We start from the raw sequence: 22,183 nt of genomic DNA on the forward strand, positions 1-22,183 counted from the left end.
AAGTGTGTGTGACTGCATGTGTGTGTGTGTGTCCATCCCTGTTGTCACTCCCGCTCCTTTTTTTTTTTTTTTTTTTTTCTCACTGAGCGTGTGCCAGCTCTCTGTGTTTTCTGGCTGACAGCAGTGAAGGAGAGACGATTGTTCTCTACCTACCCAGAGACCCTCCCCTGCCAAGATTGGGATGAAAATCCTTTCTTTAGTGCGAACTCCTCACAGCCGGGCGTCTCGCAACAAATCACGCACACACTCACACGCACGCACAAACACACGGCCACTGCAGTGGGTGGGAGGGTGATACCAGGGTACAAAAGTCACTTAGACATAGGGATCTGTTGCAAACAGAGCCGGCCAGAGGCACAAGCAAACTAAGTTGCTGCATTAGGTCCCAAGGGGAGCAGGGCGCCGCCAAGAGGCCTAGTGTCGTCATGCAATGTATCAACGTGTTGAAACAAGTCAAATTTTCCGAGGTACAAGAAGAAAGTCTTGAGATGTCAACTGTGGCCAAAGCACATCTTCATTTATTACATTATGGCTGTTGTGAGTATAAAACACATACAAAGTTGCAGTATATACTATATATTTGTACTCCTATCAGTTTGTATGTTTATAAACCAAAAGTACGGGATGTAAACATGTTCCTGCAGAGTCTGGATAAATAACATGAACAAAATGCTGGCAGTAGAGTCTCTAAGTGCAGTAGTCCTAACAAATCCCTCTGGGTTTCTTACTTGTGCTCCTTCCATTTGATAGTCTAACGTCTGAGTTGTGATTTCTGAGACAAACCAAATAAACTACAAGTCTCACAGCCTGTTTTGTTCTTACATGTTGTCACATTTAGCCATATATATATATTTTTTAAAGCATGTCTCTATTTGGGTATTATGACAACACATAAATGATTTAAAACAATTTTGAATTTGAATTTAAATTCCATATGTAATTAAAAAGTTTCTGCAGTAGTTGAACTTGGAACCTTCTTTCAAGCTATCTTGAGTTTGTTTTGAAATGAATTGACTGCAAGGATAAATGAGCAAGTTTGTGAAAAAGCCCATTCTCCTTCATTTATTTGGTCTGGTGTAACAGTTTATTTATGGTCTCATCCCACCTTGGGCTTGCCCTCGTTACAAAAAACATATTTTAAGCTGTCCCACACTATCGATGCAAATAGCTTAAACTAAATACTTCAAAGTGTCCAGCAATTAAATGTTAATGTTTTCTAAAAATACCAAATGTTCCCTGTTTGCTTGCTAATTGGCTAAATGAAACCATTCCTGTGCCAGTTTGTGATTTTAACACATTTCTACACGGCTTACTATTTTTAATCTGATTCATAAAAAGTGTTTTGCATGCCAAATCTTTACAGCCTTCAGCTTTAAAATTAGCTTTCATTTGAGCTCCCACACAAAGAAGACTGAGAATGCAGTTCAAGAGCAAGTCAGATTACAGGTTTGATCAATTCTTATTTACATGAGATAGTTTGGATTTTGATAGGTAGTGAGAGTTATTTATATCACTAAGTGAATGCAAATTGAAAAGAAAGGATTCGTTTCAGCTGAAATAATGCAACCAGCTGGTGACTATCGGAGCAGAGAGAATGTTAAGAATAAAAACATATATTTTCTTTTTTCTTTTTATAACTTTCTTAGCTTTTTAACTTTAACGTTTATATTAAATAGAGACAAGCCTCTTGACGCACTTCTGGACAAGTCGTGAAAAGAACAGATTTTTTGTTTGACGTCAAGTGAAAATTAAAAGAGATGAACAATTATGCATAAATGTGTACGTCATGAGAATATCCAGCCATCACACTGTGGAGGAGAGAGAAGAAAGTATTTAGTTGTAAAATCCATGTATCATTGTAAAGATGCTTGGAGAAGGAAGTCAGGAAGAATGCAATGAGTTCTACAATTGGCATAAGCTAAAAAAAAAAAAAATTCAGGAAGGAAGAGTCCATACAGGGTCCAGCAACTTTATGACGTGTCCCTGGTCCAAAACACCTGAATCAAATGGCTGAATTACCTCCTCATCATTTGACTCAGGTGTGTTGAAGCAGAGACACGTTCAAAAATGACAGAATACCAGCTTCGTATTGATGCACCGATATGAAGATTGTGGGCCAAAATTGGTATGCAATGTTAAAATTGCTGTCCTGCCCAATAACCATTATCTCATTTCCCCGCCATTTTAATACAATGACAAAAAGTGTTCACATTTTACATTAACACAATTGTACTTATAGGGTGGATACCGTTATGTTAAGCAACAACTAATATCAGCAAATACCGATGTTAATCTGGATGTGTCATGAAAACACACACAAAAAAATATCCCATCACAATTTCTGAAGCTTTTAAACATGGGAACACCATCCCAAACTGGGAAGAATGATGGTGGCAGAATCATGTTGTGTTAGGAAGATAAGAAAGAACATTGTGTGGAATTGTAAAGTTATTATCCATAAAGTTAAAAATTGGACCCAAGTGGACAATGACTCTTAGAATTAACTAAAGTTTTGCTACAAAGTTACTAAAGGATAAAAAACAGTTCCGGAGTTGATGCAGTTGTGAAAATTTGTGTGGTCCAAACTCCCTAAAACCTACTGTGAGACCCCAATTAGCTGATCAAGGTGATGCAGTAAAAATGCTGCCAAACACTATTTAAAGTTCTGAATATGAAAGTTGAATTATCTATGATAATTAAAAGCATCTACTTCCTTGCCTCTCCTTTGGCGCTCCTGTAGAGTTCTTGCTAAAAGTGTGAAGGAGCTCTGAAATGAAGATGGCGGCGATGACAGGAGAGGCGGGCACCGCGAGATTAAAGGTGGTGGAGATGGAAGGATGAAGGGAAGGAGAAGGAAGATGAAAGGGGGGGAAAGGGGTAGAGGTTCGGAGGTCGTCCGTGGAGGAGAGATCAGTGAGGTGGATGCGATGCCATCTGACAGGTCCAGCTGGGAGACCGCCCGCCCCCCAGCGCCGCAAACTGGTCAATATGGAGGCCAATTACTGCTGCCCATGTGACCAGGGCATCACCCAACCCTATCATAACACACGCACGCACACGCCTTTACACGCGCGCATACATGCCATCTGTGCAGACCAGTAACGACCCCCACACCTTCATCCTCCATATCTGATCCAGTGGCGTTCCTACTTAACCTCCTAAACATTGGGCCAGCCACACTCCAGCTCCGGACCCACCGGTGCACAACGCAGCTGGACTTCCGGCGGGGGGGGGGGAAATGACGGGAAACTGTCGCGGAGGTTCTCTTCCTGAACATCTGGAAGCACACAAACCTACCTGGCCACTCTCCAAAGGGCCTCAAACCTACCTGGCGCTCACCCGAATCTAAACCTCTCCTGCTCCTCTTCCTCCCCGGCCTCCTCCTCGTCCTCCTCCTCCGTACCAGGAGCCTGTCCCCTGGCGGAACCTCCAGCAGTAGTTCAGCTGGCCTGCATGTACACTCCACCGCGCCCTTATTGTGTGACACCAAACAGATGTTGTGGAATTTCTTGTGAATGGACTGCTCCCCTTGTCTGGCTCTGGTAAAGAGGTTGGCCAAAGTGCGCACGATAAGTTTTCTCTCTGCACATGTGGCGCATTTTGTTGTTGTCTGCAGGTGCCAGAGAAGTTAGCAATTTACCCTGTGTTACATTTCCCCTCTTTCATAATATTACGTGTTCTCTACGTGAGAGAGGCATGTTTAAGCCGCAGCCATCTTGTTATACCCCTAACAGATTGCAAGTGCTCACCATCTCCTGACCAGATTACATTCCGCTTCACTGCACTGAATAATCACATTTTTCATACTTTTCCTTAATTTTATTTTGCAGAGGAAGAAAACACAACAACATTCCGTTATTATTTTAACTCGACGTTAATTGGAATTCACACCATAGTACTTGTGACATTTTGATAATCGCACTTTTGACTGTTATGTCGGACAAACACTCCTGATTTTTTTTCCCCCTTCTTACCAAGTTGAGTGAGAAAATGAGTGGGCATGAACATGATAATTTAAACAGCGAGATTCATTCACTCACTTTTCATCCTGAGTGGAGCACGGAGTGTCACTGGAAGTTTCATGTTTTTTTGGTTTTTTTCTCCTTGAACCTAATTCCCAACACTTTTCAGCTATACGTGAATCTGCATGAACACTGAGAATTGATTACATGTTTGTGTAAATGTCTGATCTGAATATTTATTAAACTATTGATTTTGTTTTTTTTTTATAACCGCATGATGATCTCGAACCTTTTTCGACATTATTTCTGATTGACAAAATCAGAAATCTGGGAATTGATTTTATTAAAATAAATGTCTGGTTTCACTTTTTCAAAGCTTTGGCAATTTTTTTAGGAATCTTTAAAATCTAGTGATTGTTTTTGTTGTGTTGTTCTTTTTTCTTTCCTTTTTTTTGCGGCAATTTAGCCGTCACATTTGTCTTTGCACGCGTGGTACCAGACTAATTTGTTGCAAGGTTAAATAAAGCATGTCAACAGTCAAATTCCAAGAATGCAACACCCGCTAATTTCAATGCATGAGCTCATGTACGACACAGCGTTAGAGAGAGATATGCATATTTATGGAACAGCTATTCACCAAAAAAAAAGTCTTACTACTGTATGTTTATGAGAGTGTGTGTTTCAAATTGCTGCCCAGGATGAGCCCTCTCTCTCTCTCTCTTTCTCGTTTTTTCAGCATCCTGGATAATGAACAGATGCTGCAAAAATTAGGAAAGAAACATCGACTCCTCCCAGCAGTGCCACTTTGGCCCGGTGAACCGCGGCGCACTGGCGCACGCCAGGCTGTCCTCCCCGGAGCTCCTGGTGCTGCTGCTGGGGAACATTAAGGGACTTGGCACGACTCTCCTCCGCCAGCCTGCCAGCCTTCTCTCTTCCTCACTCTCACCGGACTTCTGTGGAGGAAGAGGAGGTGGTGCTGGTTGTAATGGTGGCGCATTCGGGAGGTATTTTTTTTGATAGATGCCCTCTCCATTGCTGGCTCGTTTCACTTTTGGACCAACTCCTGCAGCGTTCCTCCCTCTCCTCTTTTCTGATGAATCCAAAGAAACAGGGGCCTAAAAGTTACATAAAAGTGGAACAAAAAAAAATAAATATATATATATATATACGCAGAGAGAGAGAGAAAGAGAGAGAGAGACGGCCTAGCAGCCTCTTTTGGCGTTTTAAGCAAACCTGAAGAAACCCCGCGGGGTTACTGGTTTGGTTCCCTGCAGGGAGTCCCACAGGTGTAAATATCTGCCAAACAGAACAGGTTGGAAACGGTGTTACAAAAGACACCGATTAACCTACAAAATTTAATACAAGGAGTTAATACTGTTCAGTGAGTCAGCCAAACGCCTCCTGATCTCCAGAACGTTCCAGAAGTCTTTAAAGAAATCCTGTTGCATAAATAAATAAATAAATAAATAAATAAATAAATAAATAAATAAATGTTACAATTATTTCAGAAGTGGAATCTGTGGAAACCTAGGTTAACTGCACTTTCTATTGTCATACTTTATTTTTATTATCTTTTTTTTCTTGTTTTTTTTTTTTTGTAATTTACAACTTCCAAACAAGCAATTGGTTCATTTTCATGTTAAAATTGTTTTTAACTAAAGCTAATTTTAAAAGTGTTTTTTTCTTCTTCAGAAGAGAACCAAATAGATTGTTTCTGCCCAAATGTGCATATATGCAAACATAAAGTATAGTTGCTTTAGGACAACCGATGGACTTTGACATAAAAAAAAAGCAACAAACAATTGATATGAATAAACATCAGAAAAAAAAATGTTCATGTGACTTATTTCTATGTAAAAAGAAAAAATGGTTGCGTTGCTTTTTCTCATCATTTTTTTAAATAGATGAAAAACATTTAAGCATTTGCACTTATGAGAGTATTTATACTGATGACCAACACCAGTGAACAAAAGTCTGTGCTCTTACTGCGCACATCACTCGGGACATTCTGGGGAGAACATATGGGTCTCAGGGCAGCGCTCCAAACCCAGCCGGGGTGGCAGCGGCTGCCCTCTGCACTCCTGTGACCGGGACCGTGTGTTTGGACATCAGAAAAAAAAACTAATTTGTGCATATTTACAGCGCAAAACCTTTCTTCAGCTGCGGATGTTAACGTGGATTTTACACATTTTACTAATAATAACAATAATAATTGTATATCTGTGAAGATGATTGTTTTTATCAAAACGAATTCGTGAAAATAATATAAAAAAATAAAGGTACGTTTTTTTTTGTTTTTTTTTTTTTTTTTTTTTATATACCGGAGCGAAATTGACCATTTCTGGCAAATAAATAACTAAATGAATTTAATCTTCGGATAAATTACTAAGTTACTAAATTGCTATAGAAATAACTTTTCAGATTTTATTAAATCCATACGTTTGATCTTAGTAGTCTTTCTTGTAAATTGAAGTTATTTGAAGACGATGCACAAATATAACTGATTTTTTTTCTTATGTTTGAATTCTGAAATATAATAATTACAATGCGTTAACTTCCTTCCAAAAATATGTCCTAGAAGTCTAAATAAAAAAAATAAATAAAAAAAGTATGCAAAATAACAAGAGCTCTCCGTGGTGCTGAAAAAAAGGAAGAAAAAAAATGTTGTGTTTTCTATTGTAACTTTATTGGTTGAAACACTTCCAGTTGCCATTGGAATGCTAAAGCGACCTGACATCACCGAATCTGTGTTTTACACCAGCTGATCTCTTCTAAGCTCAACTCAAATGAACATTCATTTTTGTCAAGACCGCCACAAAATTGTGTTGCTGTGTGAAAAAAAAAATAAAATCTGTCATCACTTGCTTAATTTATTAAGAATGAATAAAATACAGTTTCGCTCTTTCCTTTCCCTTTCATTGACATTAAAGGCCCCAAAGTTCAAAGGACCTCCTGCTGGTTGCGGCTCACCAAACTCTGTCTGTCTCCCTCTCTCGACCTTATTTGCAGGAACATTTAATTGATAGCATAAAAATATGTGTTGCATGTTTAGTAGGTGCGCATATATGCATACAACACAATCCAATTCCACAGTCTCGTTTATTGTTATTTTTATTTGACCACACAGTTGGTTGAATACAAAGTTGAAAGATTTGAGTTTCTATGAAAAACAAAACAAACAAAAAAAACAAAAAACAAAAAAAAACGAAAAAAAAGGCCAGCAACATAATGTTCCCTTCATTTCAATTGACTATTAACAATAATTACAAAATAAATAGTAAAACCTGTTTATTAATAATAATAATAATAATAATAATAATAATAATAATAATAATAATAATAATAATAATAATAATAATACATTTGTAATAAATCAAAACTCTGAATAGCGCTGTTGGCTAACAAAACGATATAAATAAATTAATAATGTCATAAATATCTTCCATTGTCAGTTCCAGTGTATATGAGACTGTTGACTTCAGTTGAAGATTTTGGCCAGAGCATGTTTGTCAGGTTTCCTAAGTGTGATTCCAGTGTGTGTGTGCGTGTGTGTCTGGCGTTTTATGAATGCTTATGTGTGTGTGTGTGTGTGTGTGTGTGTGTGTGTGTGTGTGTGTGTGTGTGTGTGTGTGTGTGTGTGTGTGTGTGTGTGTGTGTGTGTGTGTGTGTGTGTGTGTGTGTGTGTGTGTGTGTGTGTGCAGCAAAAGTGCTGTCATTAGATCAGTGTCTTTCGGGGCCTTTCTCTGCCTCGCTTCGTGCTCTCATAAGGTTTTGCATAGATGCCAAACGACTGATTTCCTGGCGGAAAAAAAAATACAAATCATTTCAAAAACAACCCAACCAACACATCTTTTATTTTTTTAACAGCTCAGCGTTTGTTTTTGCACTCCTGTTAGATTTTTTTTTTCATTTCGTCCCTTGCAGGTGATTTTTTTTAACATTTTTTTTATTGTTTCTATATAACATAACCACCACTTTTAGGTGAGTGTTGCTGTATAGCCAGCGATGTAGTGGTAATCAGGGGAGGTGGGGAATGTGAAGTAGGACGTCCTTCTACCAAAATGCAAACAATCACCAATACAAACACAAATCACACATGATAAATATGATTTCAAATCCGTTTGTTGTCTTCTAATGTGGTTTGTGTATGAAGTCCTCTCGAAATGCATGTCACTTTCAAAGGAAGCTTTTATTGCGCAAAATGAGATTGTAGGTAAGGTTTTCTTCCACTACATCCCTGACTATAACAAAAACAGACTGGATGTTGACAGGCAAAGAAAAAAAAAACACCAATGAAAACAATGAGTGAGAGGTTTTATTATTATTATTAATATTATGTCCAGGATACTGTCTGGATCCTGGCGGGCTTACAGTCCGAAAGTGTGCCGTGAGTGGTTTTGACAACAAGAGGACGCACGATGGGCTTCACTTTTCAATTGTGAAAAAACGCGTTCAGTTCATCATAGACTGGGGCCCGCTCGTGGTGTAAGTGCATGTCGTGGTAAGGCAGGACGTTTTCAGAGTGAATGCCGCTCCGGGCCCCCGAGGAGCCAAACACCAGATTGTGGGCCCCTGCCGGTCTGGAGCCAGGCAGGCCAGAGTAATGCATAGAGTAGTGGTACCCCTTCTCGTTCTCCGGGGACGCAGAGCCTTGGTGCTTGAGGGAAAAGTTGCCGTTGATGCACAGGGGCGGGCTGAGAGGGCCCTCGTACTCGGGGCTGTTGTACTCCGGTGACCCGCTCCCACCGTACAGAGAGTCGTACGTCGAGCAATAACCGTGCGTCCTCAGCGGGTGCGAGTTCGAGCCCGGCTGGCAGTGGGGGCTGGACAGACGCGCGCACTGGTACGGGTAGGAGTGCATGGAGAAGGAGCCGGAGCCATACCTGCCCCCGTCCTGACACTGCTGCTCAGTGAGGAAGTTGCGGGAGTTCAGCTGCAGGCATCCCGCCACCAGGTTGGTAGTGGGCTGGGAGAGACCCTTGCACAGCGTCTGGACGTAGGCAACAAGATCAGGCCTCTTCCCAGAGCGCAGTATCTCCGACAAGGCCCAGATATAGTTTTTTGCCAATCGCAGCGTCTCGATTTTGGACAATTTTTGCGTTTTGGAGTAGCAGGGCACAACTTTACGCAGATTGTCAAGCGCAGAGTTCAGATCGTGCATCCGGGTCCGCTCTCTGGCGTTGGCCTTTACCCTCCGCATCTTGGAGCGCTCGATCCGAGCCTGGGTCATTTTGCGCTTTTTGGGGCCCCTTTTCTTGGGCCTGTCACCCTCGGTATCCTCACCGTCCTCGTCTTCTTCCACTTCGTCGTCCTCGTCGTCGTCCCCGGCGTGCTCCGATTGCGTCCGACTGTCTCCCCTCAGGTCAGAGGCCTCCATGTCGTCCTGCGCGTCCTGGTCCTCGTCTTTGATTTTGTGGTCCTCTCCATCGCTGTCTTCCGCCCAGGCGGAGTATTTTTGCACGTCGGGAAGCAACGAAGGATCACTGAAAAGCCTCGTCAACATTGTGAATCTGTGGGGAGATGAGAGGAGGGGGGGGGGGGGAAATTCTCAGAGGGATAGAACAATCACAGTGTGGAAGAAAACCAGTCTCACAATGCTGCTTCTCAAAAAACACAATTCTCCTTACGCAGACGAGTCTTGTAGTGTTTTTTTTTTTTTTTTTTACTGTACATTAAATCAACAGTGTAAGATAAAAGGTCACATTTGTCACAAAGGACCGAAGGACACATCTTCAGAGTGAGGAATTTCTAGAGAGACAGCTTCGAGGCTTTCCACTGGTTTACAGCTGGACGGATCCCCATTTAATTCCCTGCTGTCACTGGTTTGCCCTGTCGCGTCCTCTCGCAGCGGGTCCCAGCGGCAGGGGCCACATTACAGGTCCCACGGGGGCCCCCGCTTTCACTCCTCCTGACGCTCATATATACTTCTGGCTGCATTCCAGCACTATTCATCCACAAGAAGATTCTTTTTAATTGCCTCGAGAAGGGATTTAATCCGGAAGCACCTGGCAAATATTTAACGAAATTAATGGGCCATATCTTGATAAATACAGATTTTACGATTGTTTCGGTTGAAAATTTATATATATATATATATATATATATATATATATATATATAAAATACTGCCAATATATCCACTTTATTAGCAGAAGTGAGTTAATCACAAGGTAACTTTGACTCTGTTCCTTCCTTGCATGTTACATTTACGTTGCAGCAGTAAGGTGGGCTCTGATGCTTGCTTAATTATCTCGGGGGCTGTGCCAGGGGCAAAATCTAGTTTTTAAATCTCAGGCTCGGGAGGTTTCCACAATTAGAGAGGGGAGAAAAAACGCAGCAACATTTAATTAACAGAACATGCATCTTGCACGAAATGGATTTCACACTTAATTCAATATGCACGAGTGCGTGATTTCAGATTTTACAAATGGAAATCGCTTGTATCCTTTTTAGCTCTCGTTAAAAAAACAAAACACACACACACACACAACTCTTGAGTTTTTTTAAGTAATGACTGGAGACGGGGGGGGGGGGGGGGGGTAGTGGACAAGTGGAGGTAAATCAAGCGTGTTATGGTCAGTTGTCCCACCCTTTCATTTGCTTCGAGCCTGACTGTACAAATCGTTAAAAAATGAGAAGAAAAAAAGAAAGAGAAATCATCAATAGTTCTCCCAATAAGCTGTCGTTGACCTCCTTGTTTCAAAGCTGATAAAAAAAAATATATATATATATATATATATATTTTTACTTGTCTCTCTCCTTGTCTTTTGTTTATCAGATCACCGCCGTCCGAGCGCAGGAATCTCACCAGCAAATCAGTGTCCAGCATGATCTACTGCTATCAGAGGCTTCTCCAATCCTCAGGACTGATTCCCTGAAAAACGATCCAACAGGGGGTGAAACTGGCACAGGCCGGCTATAATAATAGCTTTTATCATCCAGGTAGCTTCTGGTGTCAAAAGTTGAAGGACAAAGCTGGCAGAGCCGCATTATTGCCGAGCTACGTGCCTGACCGCTTGTGCCGTCAGCGTGATATTTTGTTCTTACATCGCTCGCATTGCGTTGGATGGATGCGAACCTGCTAGAACAATTAGATGATTAGATGTCCATGTGGATCCGTGCCAAAAGAGCCTGCAAATTACAAGCGACGTGCATGCGTAAAAATCTGTTTGCCTCATGGGTTCATCTCAACCATTTTGGATTCAGCATCTCAGATTGTATCATTTAATGTACTTATTTAGATAAATAATAACAATAATAATAATAATAATAATAACAAAATTGACGTGACTTACCTTTGCTTTCGCTTTTCGCGGCGGACGGGAGGCGAAAACAGAGAGGATGGGGGAAAAAAAAAACACGCGCTTCGGTTTCAAACCATCTTCGGGGACGCACGAGCGAGCGAAGCACCGCTCTCCTTCAGCGTGCAGGTGCGGGAGGCGCGCGCGGCTGTCGTTTACTGTCGCTGATGGGTCGCTCGGTGCGTCCTCCTGTCCCGGCGTCCTGGCGCGTCTGCGTGTGCATGCGTGAGGGCATGTATGCATGGATGTAAACGCGCGCGCGTGTGTGTGCGAGTGTGTCTGTGTGTGTGTGTGTGAAAGAGAGAGAGAGAGAGAGAGACAGATCGAGTGACTGAGATCGAGAGAGAGAAAGAGAGAGAGGGATAGTGTGTGTGTGTCAGTGCACGTATGGCAACCGTGAGCTACCGGGGAAGGGGTTACATACCAGCTAAGGCTGCGATGCCAGCGCCCATATGGCTGGCACGTCACCGGCAAGAGCCATCACATGAGAGCCCGGTGATTGACATGCGCCCGCATTCGGAGAGATTTGCCCTCCCGGGGGAAGAGAGACTCACAGAGAGAAAGAAGGAAAAGAGAGAGAGAGAGAGAGAGGAGGAGGAGGAGGAGATGGAGATGGTGGTGGAGGAAGAGGAGGAGGAGGAGGAGGGCTTCGCCATCTGTCACCGCGGCAGCGCTCACACAGCCAGAAAAAAAGAGAGAGGAAAAACAGAAGAGAAAGGGAGAAAATAAAATGAAGGAACAACAAAACTCATCATTTCTGACCTGAGCTGCTGCCTCCAGACATGTAGGCTACTTTTTAAAATCCAAATTCCTCATCCACCTGCCAAACGCACTGTTAATGGCCAATAAGTGAGTGGGATGCCGCAATCACCACAAGGAAGACGCTACTAAAAGCTATAAATACAGACATGTGAGTGTGGTGAGGTCGATGTATAATATGGCGAGATCAGCCTCAATTTCATGTGTGAAATATGCTTAAGTGACAGTACAGTAAATAAGCCTTGACCTCATCTTAATCAGAAACAAGTGCAGCTATGAAACCCACTAACCAAGCAATTAATTATGCTCATGTACAAGTTTTCAGTTTCAAAAGATGAAAAACAATTCTGCATTAAGCCCATCGTGAAGCTCTTTACCAAATCAACACTGAATGAGCTGGATTTAGTTTTGATTCACCCTACAACACATATTTGGTTCCTTCATGCCTGAGTGGGAGCAGGGGGGAGGGGATGGGGATGAATTATAAGTGCATTAAGGCCATGGAACAGAAGGCATATTGTTTATTTATTTACCTAATTGGATCAAATTATACCTTCATGAAATTCAGAGGAACGGCAACCAAAACCAATTGTGATTTGTTCTGACTCTTCTGGGCCTGGCTCCGGCTGAGGCCGACCCACTTGCCAGAGTCTCCGATGAAATCATATTAAAACGTGTGACGCTGCGCACAGGCAGGCGGACGTCTACGGGTAGCTGCTGTCGGAGCGCTTGCGATTTCTGCAGTGCTGACTGAGGGCTGCCAGCAGCGGGGAGGCACGCACAGCGAGAGCGTGAGACCCAGGTGTGCATGTCCACGAGGGATGTATGAAAAATGAGGAGGAAGAGGGGGCGCAGTGGAGGATGACAAGGAATTGATGCCGGTTGGAGCTGGCAGAGGTGCCCGAGAATAAGGAGGAGGCATGTTGGCACATGAACGGAGGAGACGCAAGAATTCCTGCTTCCCTTCAGTGTGTCTGGTTTGTGTCCTTCCCAGCTCTGAGATCTCTCTATTAAGGAGGTATTATCGAAGTTAATGTGCTAGAAATGAGCTTGATGACCACAAAGTCCAAGTTGGCATGAGCAGACCCACTGGGCTGGGCGAGCGGGGACCTGGTGGATGAGAAATAGCTGATGGAAGCTCATCATGTCCTTGGGCTTGGACCTCTGCAGACACAACTCTGGGGCCTTTCGGAGGTTGCGGGGGTCATCTGTGGGGTCACCAGCAGCACGGCAGCTGTGGCGGGAGTGTAGACTCACTAATGTGTCTCCTCCCTTATGGGATTAGCCGGGATGATAACCTGGCACTACCCCAGACCACGTTGGTGTGATTGTGTCAGCTTGCGAGTGTGTAGAGGGGCATCAAGCGCCACTACAAGCCAAAACGGATGCCCTATCCTTCCTCAGCTGCGTCGTGTGGGGAGGTGTGGGGGACGGGATAGCAGTGGTCAATTGAGAAAAGTAGGGGATGGGGTTTATTCTCAACAAGTTCCAAACAACCTTCGGGTCACCTTGCCAAAATAAATGCTAAATGTCAACAGCTCGAGTTTAGCCAGCAGTGGGCTCAAAGCAGCACCAATCCGGGAGACTTTGATCTGATATTAAAACGCCCGAGGAAAGATTGTTCGGATTTGTGGCCTTTTAGAATCGCTTTACGTCCGTTTTGAAGGCGGATTAGTCTAAGTAAGGGCCACCTGCTGTGCTTTTCATTGCACGCAATCAAAATGCGGAAAATGAAGCTCCCTCTCTTTAAGATATCAGATTCTCAATAGTCAAATGACGTCGACTCGCATCTCAGAGCTGTCAGTAAACACCTCCTGCATCTTCATCCTTTCCTCCGCCCTCCCCCCCGCATCCGCCTCATCTCTCGCAGACGTGTGAGGTGATGACCTGCTCTTCAGTTGTCTTTCTGTGAGAAGTGCAAACTTCTACACACGTAGAAAAACACGCTCACATACAACACACACGGGGACCATCCCCCCTCACCTCATCCCCCCCCACCAGACTCCCGGACCCCAGCTGCACTCTCTTCTCGTCAGCCTCCTAATTGCATATGCACAAATGCAAATGCCTATTAATTAATTACTTGACTAATTAGTGCAGTGGTATTTTAGGGCGATAAATCAAGTGGAGATGGGGCCGAGGCTGGCGGGGCAGGAGGGAGACCGAAGGGAGTGCGTTTACAGTGGTGAGGTGCTGTGAGAAGTATACCTGCAAGGTCCAGGGCTCCTGAAGTCAGAAGCTGGTTAAAAATGCTTGACAGGTGACTGAGTCAGGTGAGTGCTCTCTGTTGCGAGAGAAGCAGGGACTCGGGAGAGGACATTAAGGCTGAAAAGTGACCTCTGCTCCCCCGACTGTGCTGTTTCCTGGCATGTGGCCAGACCTGCACGCTCCCTGCACCCATTTCCACAAAGATAAAAGCATCAGCTACACAAAACTCAGCCTATACCAAGGCAAATCTATCCTTATGGTGTGAATCTTGTACAATAATCCACCAAAAGGGAGCTGAGAGACAGATTTGATAATTCCGGCATCTGTTTTTGGAAGGTAGATGAATTATTCTGGAATCCTGGGTAGTTGTTGTATTCACTGGTGTCTGAACGTGTGCCCGTAGGTGTGCCAGGCCCCCGCCACAGATAGGTACCCACGGAGCTCTCCGGATTGAAATATTCATTTCGGTTTGCTTGCCCAGACAGTGTGGTCCTAATTGCAGCATCAGAAAGCTCCACCTCTTCCTCTTGTCAAGACTTGGCTGCAGCAGAGAAGGATCTCACGTGGGAGCGGTATGCCTCTGTAAGTAACTGCGTGCACGCCTCGGTGTGGGTTTACGCGCTTGTGGATCTGTCCTTCTTTCCAATGTCGCTCATTCACAAATCCAACACGCAACAGCTCCAGGAACAACATTTCTCTCTCAAACGTTTTCATGTAATTTGTCTGTCTTTTCTCTCAAGTTTCAGCTTTTCTGCTCATCTCATCCTCCGTATCTGAGGCAGAGTTCAGTTTTGGACTGTTGATCTGTCTGTCAACTCGTCTCATCCTGTCAACGTGTCCGTCCACAGGGTGAGCGTTTCATTAGTTCCTGTGCCAACCCTACCCCTTGCCTGGCCAAGCTGAACCATCTTGTGGGAGTTTTGGCTTTTAATTATAGTAAGAGAGGATTAATTATGGCAGTAGAAACAAGGGGCCATGCATTATTGATGCTATGAGTGAAGGGCTGGAGGGGGTAGAGGGTGCTAATTAAATCACTGCCCTACTGCCATGTCCTCCTCTGTCTCTTCCTCCGCCGTGTCTTCCACCTGCTACATCCCTTACTTTATATGACTCAATCCACAACACATGACTTTTCCTTTGTTGTTATTTTCAATATTTTCACAAGAAAGTTTAAAAATTGTTTGATCATGCCCACATTTCCATGCATTCCCTTACAGCTTCCTATTTTCTTTACGCTTACAATCACAGTTTAGGAAATTATTCCATTTGTTTGGAGGATGCCTCTTTGAAGGGATCATTCTTTTTGTTAAATGTCTCTAAATGATGGAAAAGTAGAAATTGTTTTCATTTCAAATGACAATCTCGCATCAATTAAAAACCTCTGTTTAATAAGTAATTTTAGGACATGAGAAGAGCGTTTTAATGGGAAAATGTAGGAAAAGGATGCCATCTAGTGGTACCTATTGGTTATCAAACTTTTCAGAAGAGAGTTCCTCGGTTTTCCGAGCACTTATATACGGTGGCCGACAGGTGCAAACGCGCAGCAGCAGAGAAAAGATGCAAACAAAAGACGAGACGCAAACAAAAAGTGAATGCAGCAAACAAAAAAGACTACAACCACAAATAAAGTGCAGCAAACAAAAAGAGGGACGCAAACAAAAAAGACTACAGCCACAAATAAAGTGCAGCAAACAAAAAGTTAATGCAGCAAACAAAAAGTTAATGCAGAAAACAAAAAAAGAGACGCAAACAAAAAGAGAGACGCAAACAAAAAGTTAATGCAGAAAACAAAAAAAGAGACGCAAACAAAAAGAGAGACGCAAACAAAAAGTTAATGCAGAAAACGAAAAAAGAGACGCAAACAAAAAAAGAGACGCAAACAAAAAGAGAGATGCAAACAAAAAGTGCTGAAAACGGAAGTGCTCCAGACCACTAGGGGGAGTCTAACAAAAAACAGCCGTGTCCGAATTTAGGCTCTGCATCCTTTTCAAGGGCCCTGAGATCCTTCGAAGCATAGACATAATAAAAGAGTAACCCCTCACCCCCCACCCCACCTCCGATTGGCTGCTCCGGCGCAAATGCGCTCTTTGAGCGGTCTTCCCTCCAGCTTTGCTCAACCAAAACAGCAGAAGACGTCTCAGCACTGCGGAATATTGTTGATCGGATCGACGGACTACTGACGTGAGGGCTCGACAGACTTTTCGCAAGTAAGATGGACACTTTACTGTGTGTTTTTTGTGATTAGACTATTACTGTACTGTATTTATGTCCACTGGCGAAATACCAGCTAATGCTAGCTTGGTGTTCAGCCCCCGCTCTGAAAGCTAACCGAGATTCCGTAAATCTTAAAATGTTTCAGTCATTCTCCAACATTTAGATCATCTGATACAAGAGCCTACTATAGAAATGAAATATTATAAAAATCATAATATAACATTCACCAGCAAAGTTTATACAGGTGGCAATGACTATTATTTAATTATTTAACTCTGTCAATTTAAGATTACTCGAAAATCCCCCGTTTTAGTTTTGAAGGTTTCCTACGACGTGAGGAAGAAGGAAGAAATGTCTTTAAGGAGAGACAGATTCACTGCAGCACGGATGAATCTCATATCGGATGTTGGACCCAATCTCAGCTGCTGAATCCTCTTAAGCCAGAACTCGTAGGCTGGAAAACATATATACAGGTCCTTCTCAAAAAATTAGCATATTGTGATAAAGTTCATTATTTTCCATAATGTAATGATAAAAAATAAACTGTCATATATTTTAGATTAATTGCACACCAACTGAAATATTCCAGGTCTTTTATTGTTTTAATACTGATGATTTTGGCATTCAGCTCATGAAATCCCAAAATCTGTCTCAAAAAATTAGCATATTTCATCCGACCAATAAAAGAAAAGTGTTTTAATACCAAAAAAGCCAACCTTCAAATAATTATGTTCAGTTATGCACTCAATACTTGGTCAGGAATCCTTTTGCAGCCTTCAATGCGGCGTGGCATGGAGGCAATCAGCCTGTGGCACTGCTGAGGTGTTATGGAGGCCCAGCATGCTTCGATGGCCTTAAGCTCATCCAGAGTTTTGGGTCTTTCGTCTCTCAACTTTCTCTTCACAATATCCCACAGATTCTCTATGGGGTTCAGGTCAGGAGAGTTGGCAGGCCAGTTGAGCACAGTAATACCATGGTCAATGGTTTTTGCACTGTGAGCAGGTGCCAGGTTGTGCTGAAAAATAAAATCTTCATCTCCATAAAGCTTTTCAGCAGATGAAAGCATGAAGTGCTCCAAAACCTCCTGATAGCTGCTGCATTGACCCTGCCCTTGATAAAACACAGTGGACCAACACCAGCAGCTGACATGGCTCCTCAGGCCATCACTGACTGTGGGTACTTGACACTGGACTTCTGGCCTTTTGTCATTTCCTTCTCCACAGTCTTCCTCCAGATTCTGGCACCTTGATTTCCGAATGACATGCAAAATTTACTTTCTTCCAAAAAAAGTACTTTGGACCACTGAGCAACAGTCCAGTGCTGCTTCTCTGTAGCCCAGGTCAGGCGCTTCTGCCGCTGTTTCTGGTTCAAAAGTGGCTTGACCTTTGACCTGGGGAATGCAGCACCTGTAGCCCATTTCCACTGCTTCCACAGGTCCCCCAAGGTCTGGAATCGGCCCTTCTCCACAATCTTCCTCAGGGTCCGGTCTAGGGCTGAAACGATTCCTCGAGTGATTCGAGTACCTCGATTATTAAAATTCCTCGAGGAAAATTGACCTGCCTCGAAGCTTTGTTAATTTATGTTTTATCATTTAGCGCACCGTGTTTCAGCCGGAACATTATTTGCGTTGAGCGGAGCTCTGACTTCCGCCTCTGACTTGTTGACGGAAGCTACGTGTTAGCGGCATAACGTCCAATCTTCAAGTTCGGCCCGCGGGGATTTTACTGATTGGTGATAATTCCGGGTTTTCATCGTTTTTGTGGGACCAATAAACATCCTTAAAATGACCGGCGCGATGCCGGGAGTTCGGCAGCCTTTCTGCTCCGGAGCTGCTGGTTGAACGGCAGGAAGAAGCTGAGGAGGATTTATACAGGTGAGCGGAGAGACTGAACACGGCGGGCGGCTGAGGGTTGATGCTTACAGGGTAAGAGCAGCTTTACGGACGAACCGCACAATAAACTTATATCATCCCGGTCTGAACAAACGGGAGGCGGAACATGGATGGTAGATGAGTTTCTGAACAGAGGAGTCTGAACAGAGGAGCCGTAAATATCCCGTATTGCTCCCCCGGTCTACAAAAAAGTAACTGGTAGGGAAGCTCAAATGTTGAAAAAATAGACTGATGTTGATATCCGATAGTAACACTGGTGTTATGGAAGATTTACCAATATTTTATTTCATAATTGTTTTTATCCGATTACTCGATTAATCGTAAGAAAAATCTATAGATTACTCGATTACTAAAATAATCGTTTACAACAGCCCTAGTCCGGTCACCTCTTCTCGTTGTGCAGCGTTTTCTGCCACACTTTTTCCTTCCCACAGACTTCCCACTGAGGTGCCTTGATACAGCACTCTGCGAACAGCCTATTCGTTCAGAAATGTCTTTCTGTGTCTTACCCTCTTGCTTGAGGGTGTCAATGATGGCCTTCTGGACAGCAGTCAGGTCAGCAGTCTTACCCATGATTGCGGTTTTGAGTAATGAACCAGGCTGGGAGTTTTTAAAAGCCTCAGGAATCTTTTGCAGGTGTTGCTTCGTTGATTCAGATGATGAGGTTCATTGCTCGTTCAGAGAACCTTTTCATGATATAATTTTTTGAGACAGGGATTTTGGGTTTTCATGAGCTGTATGCCAAAATCATCAGTATTAAAACAATAAAAGACCTGAAATATTTCAGTTGGTGTGCAATGAATCGAAAATATATGAGTTTAATTTTTATCATTACATTATGGAAAATAATGAACTTTATCACAATATGGTAACTTTTTGAGAAGGACCTGTATATTGTGTGTGAGTGCGTGTGTGTGCATAAACATGTATAGCCTAATATGTATTATTCAGTATTAATCATTATTTATTTATGTTTATATATTTATGTAAATATGTATTGATAAGACGAGAGCGGTCCATTAGGCATCTGTCCTTTTATTATGTCTGTGAGAAAAGACCCGATCTACGGAAGACGGGTCCTCCGAAGGCCACGAATATGGACGACCGGAAGAGAGAAGTTGTAGCCTCCGGCTAGCTGCTTAGCCTCCATCTCGGCGTTATGTTGCTTAGCAACCGTGACAACGTGAAGCACAGAGCGGACTCAAAAGTTTTTTTTACTCTTTATTTCTGTATTATTCTTCACCTTTTGTAATAAAGGTTGCTCCATAGAAAAAACGAAATCTGTCTGATTCTAAAATGTTTAATGTATACAAGGGATATTATTCATTTTCAAATACTCTCCAGATCTCAGGTAGTAAGACATTACAGTTAAATAAAACTATTTGTTTGAAGGCTTAACGTTAATCAGTCAAACCCATTTGCTCAGGAATAAATTAAATACTTTAGTGAACCAAAAGATTTTACTACTACCTGACTTAATATCTGTGTTCCACCTCCACTCATAGGGGAAAACTAGCGGGAGTTTTTATAACGATTTGCCGGGAGACGTGCGTTCTCTCTCGGTGTACCGAACCTGGAGCGCCCGGCCAGCTGACAGCTGGCGAGGGGAGCCTCCTGTTAATGCAGCTGGAGCAGACCTCTCCGAAAACGTCGGGGCAATATTGGAATTAGGTGATTTATTAATGAACCGGGCAGATATTTGAGATCTATACATCTACATTCTCTCCTAAAAACTTTGTAAAAAAATCATTTTGTGTAATTTTAAGTGTAATACAGCAAAAATTAAGAATGCAGGGCCTAAATTCGGACACAGCTATTTTTTGTTAGACTCCCCCTAGTGGTCTGGAGCACTTCCGTTTTCAGCACTTTTTGTTTGCATCTCTCTTTTTGTTTGCTGGATTTCATTTGTGGCTGTAGTCTTTTTTGTTTGCGTCTCTCTTATTGTTTGCTGCGTTCGCTTTTTGTTTGCGTCTCGTTTTTTGTTTACATCTCTTTTTGTTTGCTGCATTTCATTTGTGGTTGTAGTCTTTTTTGTTTGCCTCTCTTTTTTTGTATCTTTTCTCTGTTGCTGCGCGTTTGCACCTGTCGGCCACCGTAATTATAACCGATTAAGACATTTTATACAAAGATGAGTCTTTTTTTAATCATTTTCCGCCACAAACAAATAAGTAAAATATAATAAAATTCTTACCTATCAGCCCTGCAAATTCTATGGTGGAAACAACAATACTAATAGCCCCTGAATTCAAAATTCAAACATGGTTTCCTCACTAACCTATAAGCTAAAAAACAAACAAAAACAAAACAAACAAAAAAAAACCAAAAACAAAACAGTATAGCTGCCGATGTTTAGAGTGTGGTAAAAACGGCACCAACAAACTTTTTTTTTTTTTTTTCAGTTTTGGTAGTTTATATTGTCCATATACAAATACACAAGTACATCCTCTGCTGGCAGTGGTCCTTTAGGGTCTCAAAATGAAGATAAAAAATCTTCCATTGATTTGTATTTCAAATAGGAGCCAGCTTGATTATTGATGAGAACAGCTGGTTAATTCTCAGGAACTTGCAGCTTGAGTTGAATTTTACATTTAACTCCTAGCAGGTTTCCGTTTGAATTATTCTTTTCATTTTACCAACTTGTTTCTTCTAACAGGAAATAATAATGACATTTTAAAGAGGCCCAGTGTATTGGATGTGATTAATTTTAGAAAATAAACCCTAATGTAAATCTGCCAGGGTGTTAATGATTCTAGGGTTTAATTACACAAAAATATACAAGTTATTTGTTAGAAATGGCAGTAAACATGAATAACAACTAGATCTTGTTTGCTGTCAGTCCAAAAGCATGGATGTTATGTTAACTGGAGATTCTGAATAATGTTTGTGAATAATTTTCAGCTTGCACCTTTTGACCCTGTTCAAAGTTTATCACTCCACTCACCCACTGACCTCTCGATCAAGCGCAGCTCCGCCTTCAGTCCTGACAAAAGATAAGCAGGAGTCGATGTTGGATGTTAGGCTGTTATAAACCTAACTTGTGTGACAACTTGAGTGCTTTTGGAGGACTCCTGTTAGTGTTTGCTTGTTTTTCAGACGTGCTATCCACCCAAGTGACTTAAAAACTGAATAAACAAAATACTTTCACTTTGGAACTTGTAATTAGATGTATCCACCAGTAGATGGTGCTGATTCCTTCCTTTTTCAGACGAGCGGAGCCGGGCTGAATCTGCCGACGTGCAGCCATCCCAGGTGAGCCTGACTGCGGCCTGTGAATACAACCTGTTTATTGTGTGGTTTCTTATACAACAGGATGAAGGGGGGATGAGTGAGGAGTCCAGTCGGGTGTTGACCGATGAGCTCTCCCTGCCTGTCACACAGGTACAAAGCCTCTTTTTGAAACCAAATAATGGATTTGTTTTAACCGTTTATTGATGTTTTCCTTCAAAGTCTTTTGTAAATGTAACAGCTTATTATTGCAACAAGAGCAAAATGTGGAGAGGATAAGATTAGAGTAAAAACACACAAAAAAGCAAACTATTTTACTTGATCCCTACCCAGAATGCATTTGGGCCTTATAGTAGCTCAGATATCATCTGCTGGAGGTCTGAATTATTTTCATAACAGGGAAGTTTTTGTGTGCTGCAGCTCCACTCGCCGTCACATGGTTCAAGATGTCTTGTTCGGGAGAAGATAGAGTTACCGCCTTTTCCATCTGCCTTTAGAGCTCGCATGGGATGTCTCCAACGTCTCTGTAAGTGTGTGTGTGTGTGTGTGTGTGTACATGTGTGTACATGTGTTACCCTACACTACACATGTCAAACATTGTGCACATCTCGTTCCTGCACGCC

At 42.5% G+C, this 22,183-nt stretch overlaps 3 protein-coding genes across 10 annotated transcripts in view; 2 read left to right on the forward strand and 1 right to left on the reverse strand.

The window, feature by feature from the left end:
• The window catches only part of cdk12 (cyclin dependent kinase 12), a 44,600-nt gene extending 37,788 nt beyond the window's left edge, over window positions 1-6,812 (forward strand). The window contains exon 15 of the transcript XR_001776871.2: window positions 4,699-6,812. The gene's annotated coding sequence lies outside the window, so the exon portion shown is untranslated. The remainder of the gene's footprint in view (window positions 1-4,698) is intronic.
• A 230-nt stretch (window positions 6,813-7,042) lies between these two features.
• On the reverse strand, window positions 7,043-11,650 carry LOC103469424 (neurogenic differentiation factor 2). Of its 2 annotated transcripts, none has more exons than XM_008417084.3 (2): window positions 11,258-11,650; window positions 7,043-9,472 (listed from the first exon to the last, which is right to left on the reverse strand). In XM_008417084.3, the coding sequence occupies exon 2, from the start codon at window positions 9,463-9,465 to the stop codon at window positions 8,395-8,397; it is 1,071 nt and encodes a 356-aa protein (XP_008415306.1). In that variant the 5' UTR covers window positions 9,466-9,472; window positions 11,258-11,650; the 3' UTR covers window positions 7,043-8,394. The 2 variants fall into 2 exon arrangements, with proteins under 2 accessions (XP_008415306.1, XP_017161910.1); XM_017306421.2 differs by lacking the exon at window positions 11,258-11,650 and adding an exon at window positions 10,771-10,845.
• Window positions 11,651-11,689: 39 nt separating this feature from the next.
• Window positions 11,690-22,183, forward strand: part of ppp1r1b (protein phosphatase 1, regulatory (inhibitor) subunit 1B) — a 39,413-nt gene continuing 28,919 nt past the window's right edge. For 2 of the 7 annotated variants that reach the window (XM_081610194.1, XM_081610195.1), the window contains exons 1-4: window positions 11,690-14,812; window positions 14,971-15,079; window positions 21,645-21,713; window positions 21,981-22,086. In XM_081610194.1, the coding sequence (XP_081466320.1) occupies window positions 22,070-22,086 (17 nt within the window). In that variant the 5' untranslated portion in view covers window positions 11,690-14,812; window positions 14,971-15,079; window positions 21,645-21,713; window positions 21,981-22,069. Of the gene's footprint in view, window positions 15,080-16,421; window positions 16,438-21,644; window positions 21,714-21,980; window positions 22,087-22,183 lie in introns of those variants that run through there. The other 5 variants (XM_081610193.1, XM_081610189.1, XM_081610190.1 and 2 more) reach the window with 5 other exon arrangements.

This window comes from Poecilia reticulata, chromosome 8 (assembly GCF_904066995.2).
Source record: "Poecilia reticulata chromosome 8, P_reticulata-male-v2, whole genome shotgun sequence".
Classification (NCBI taxonomy): Eukaryota; Metazoa; Chordata; class Actinopteri; order Cyprinodontiformes; family Poeciliidae; genus Poecilia; species Poecilia reticulata.

What these genes read in the sequence shown, in the direction of transcription:
- LOC103469424 (XM_008417084.3), bottom strand. Translation starts at nt 9,465, where the DNA reads ATGTTGACGAGGCTTTTCAGTGATCCTTCGTTGCTTCCCGACGTGCAA.